Below are 3,546 nucleotides of genomic sequence, written 5' to 3' on the forward strand. Positions count from 1 at the left end.
TATCCGTTTAAAAAGCGTTCGGATAATCGGGTGTTCGGATAATCGATTACCGGAGAACCAGATATCCACTGATGTTATTTCTCCAACATCGATCTCATTGCTCTCTTTTTTTATACCTCTGTATAATACTACCCAATTGACATTGCTTATTATTTTTCTTGACTATATTTTGACACAACATTTGCTTTTTAATGTAACTTCCTCTACTTTGCAAGCCTTTCCAGAGGGAAATATTTCTCCTAGAACAGACTTCGGTATATTCTCGATCAAACGATTCTACTTTATGGTCACATTGGCAAATGTGACCATGGAGATCCTCAAATATGTGAACCTACTGTTTGTACGGATTCTATCTGCTTTTACTACACGCATCCACCGCCACAATGTTCACACAATTTATTAACTGCTAGAATGCAAGCCCCCCTGTAGGGCTTGATTTTAGAAAATTCCGCAAATGGACTTTTCAACAACTGCACTTCGAATAAAGCTATTATAATATTCTAAAATTACATTTTCCAACATAAAAAATGACATAGAATCAAAATGATAAATAATTTCCATGTAATATATAAAATGCATCATATAAAGCTACACGAATTATTCATTGCATCCTTCCTAATTAGCCGCAGCTGCACTGAAAGCGTTATAAACGCCAGCATTCTCTAAACATACAGCTGCACCTGGAATCTTCTTTTCACCAACCTAAATGAAAGAATTCCAAATGTAACACTGAAAAATTATGAATATATTTCATTCCAACAGCTTACTGTATAATCATTTGTTGTCAAACAAACAGTGTTTTTTTGTTCAACTAATGCCCACTTGGCGCTATCAGCTTCACGGCTTACTTGACTACCAGCCAACTGCATTGGAGAAGCAATTTTTCGTAGTTGATATTGTCCTTTACAAATTGATTTCGATCTTGTATCTGAAGGTGCCCATATTCTGATGTTGGCAGCAAGTTTATTTTTCAAAACTTTTGCATACATATCTAATTATATTTTACACTTTTATTTCTTTTAATAATTCAGTAAAAACAAAACTACCTGAATGTGATTTTGTGTGTTTTCCGAAAGCTTGTATATTTGCAGCTGCTCCAGCTGCCGCCTTTGTTGTAAATTTTGCATGTTCCAGAAAAGGTGTCACTCGAATCTGAGCTCCCGTTATTAAATTAGATAGTTCTACATGTTGATTCAGAAGTTCAGGTGATAAACTATTAGCGTATATAAATGGTTCCTGGTATCGAATAGCTTTAGCTAAAAATTTTCTATTAATTAGCTGATGATACATTACATGAATTCAAAACTCCTGATTATAAATGAGCACTAAGACTTATAATTGTGAGCTTGGAAGTAATATTTTATAAATACGTTACGTTGAAAAGAAAAGTTCTGCTTTCATACCGACTAAATTTAAATGAGCTTCACTGAGCGACAAGCACAAAAACATGTGTCCCTTAGCTGTTTCTGCTGCTGGCCACGAGTAACCACCAAGGTGTGCTAAAAACTTAGGCACAGTGTGCACAAACCACGCTGCTGCGTCATTTCCTGTATTGTCAACTAAAAGTACTCCTAAAATCAAAATATGCGTTTATTTTGTTTAGGTATTGTTTTAATATACAACTTTAAAATAACCTTTAGCTTTGCTTTTTTCATTTTGTGGCAGCAAATTTGGTGGATTATCACTGTATGCAAGAACTTTGATGTCCATGTGTTCTGCTACAAAACTAGCCATTGTTCTGAATATTGAATGGACTGCGGCTTGATCGATGGTTTGGGCCGAAGCAGCCCAAGCTGGATTTCCTTCTGATTTCATAATGCTGCTGCTTACCACATTTGGAGGCTTGTAAACAAAAAACCTTAAAATATTGCGGATTTGTACTATAATGGCATTATAATATGTTTTTAATGCTGACAACGTGTCTTCTATAATTTTTTATTTTTTAACCGTAATAATGAATGAAATTCATATAGATAGTTAGATTTTAAACTGCTGAAGTTTTGTAATTGAAGCGCTTATTTTTCATCAAAAACTTTGAATATAACCTATTTTAGTACACAGAATTTTTAATTTGCTTACCAATCGACAATATTGTTAGCATCGTCTCTGCAAGTTGCAACTTGTGCAGTGCAGCAGTTCAATGAAATCAAGATAAGAATTATTGTTATGTACATTATTTTAATGATCTTTGAGTATTTTAATAATTTGCTTTCCCTTATATTGCTCACTTATATATAGAACCGTATTTTATGTTGATACTTGTAGGTATTTACACATGTCAATTATTATTAGTATTAAGAATTAATTTGTATTAATTACACTCCTGAACGAACTATCTGAAACAGGAAATGTTTATTTAAATATGGGTAATAATTAAGTACTTAATTAACTGTTTAATGGTATAAATACTTCCATTATGTGTAGCTCAGATATCTACATTCTATGTATTTTCAATCATAAGCATTCCAATTTTATTTAAAGTTACTTATTACAAATCCAAGATCAAAGTAATTAAAAATAAAGTATATGGCAATCGTATTATTTATGGTTGCAACAGAACTAACGATTACGTCTGTCAAATTCTGTTTCATTATACTTATTCTGCATTCAGTTATATTTGAACTTCACTTTTTTCCACAAAGCTGCTACTTCTTTAATTTAAGCTTATCTAAACTTTTTATTATAATTTGTATTTATTTATATTTCATGTTTTCCAACATTTCAGCATTCCAACATTTCGTGCTTGTGCAGCACTTGAAATAAGTATTTTAAAAATTGCACTCCATTGAACAATTAAAACGGACGATTTTATTAGACGATGATACGATAATAGATGATAATTATACATTGATATTTCTTGCATGAAGAGCTTGCAATTTTGATTTTAGCATTGCTTACTTTAATTATGTCTTATATTTATTGCATAGTTTTTATATTTTAATACAAAATTTAGCAAAACTCGAATTCACCTATTAATAGTGTATGTATAAACTATAATGGTGCATTAGCTATATCAAGAAGCAGTTAGAAAAATGCTAACAGTTTTATTGTTTCTTACAGCATCATTTACACTTGCATTATAAATCATCATAATTCAATCATTTCTTTCCAATGCCGCAGAGCATCTGGATGTTCTTCACGGATTTCTGATGAAGTTGCACAGTTTTTTCATTTGTCTTCCTGACAATTATGTTGACCATTTCTACTGTAATAAGTGGCTTTGAAAGATCTGCTGGAACTTGAATCCCAGATACGTCTTTAGTTACAGCAAAACTTTCACGAACCACATTGTGAGACCGTGTCTGCATTTTGGATGGTACTGTTGTCGACCAAACACGTTCAAATGATGAAAAAAGAAAGGAAACAAGTAAAAAATGAAAACCCCACCGAAAAAACAACCAATACAGCAAGAACCCAATATATTAAAAGCACAATACAAGGATTATAAGCAACATTAAAAAACATCTGCTTTTAACCCATATGACAGATTTTATGGCCAACCTTTGGAAAGGGACGACCAAAAACCAAAAAAAACCAAAAATTTTT

At 32.1% G+C, this 3,546-nt stretch overlaps 2 protein-coding genes across 2 annotated transcripts; both read right to left on the bottom strand.

Moving 5' to 3' along the window:
* Positions 1 to 615: 615 nt before the first annotated feature.
* On the bottom strand, positions 616 to 2,174 carry Tsp_12348 (deoxyribonuclease II superfamily). Its single transcript, XM_003365974.1, is given in 7 exon segments — positions 616 to 702; positions 768 to 991; positions 1,047 to 1,256; positions 1,404 to 1,559; positions 1,635 to 1,842; positions 1,859 to 1,880; positions 2,080 to 2,174. 7 exon segments carry the CDS (start codon positions 2,172 to 2,174, stop codon positions 616 to 618), a joined length of 1,002 nt encoding a protein of 333 aa, XP_003366022.1.
* A 924-nt stretch (positions 2,175 to 3,098) lies between these two features.
* On the bottom strand, positions 3,099 to 3,308 carry Tsp_12349 (putative endonuclease). Its single transcript, XM_003365975.1, has one exon. The coding sequence runs from the start codon at positions 3,306 to 3,308 to the stop codon at positions 3,099 to 3,101; it is 210 nt and encodes a 69-aa protein (XP_003366023.1).
* Between the last annotated feature and the right edge of the window lie 238 nt (positions 3,309 to 3,546).

Source organism: Trichinella spiralis (assembly GCF_000181795.1).
Source record: "Trichinella spiralis strain ISS 195 chromosome Unknown Scfld6793, whole genome shotgun sequence".
NCBI lineage: Eukaryota > Metazoa > Nematoda > Enoplea > Trichinellida > Trichinellidae > Trichinella > Trichinella spiralis.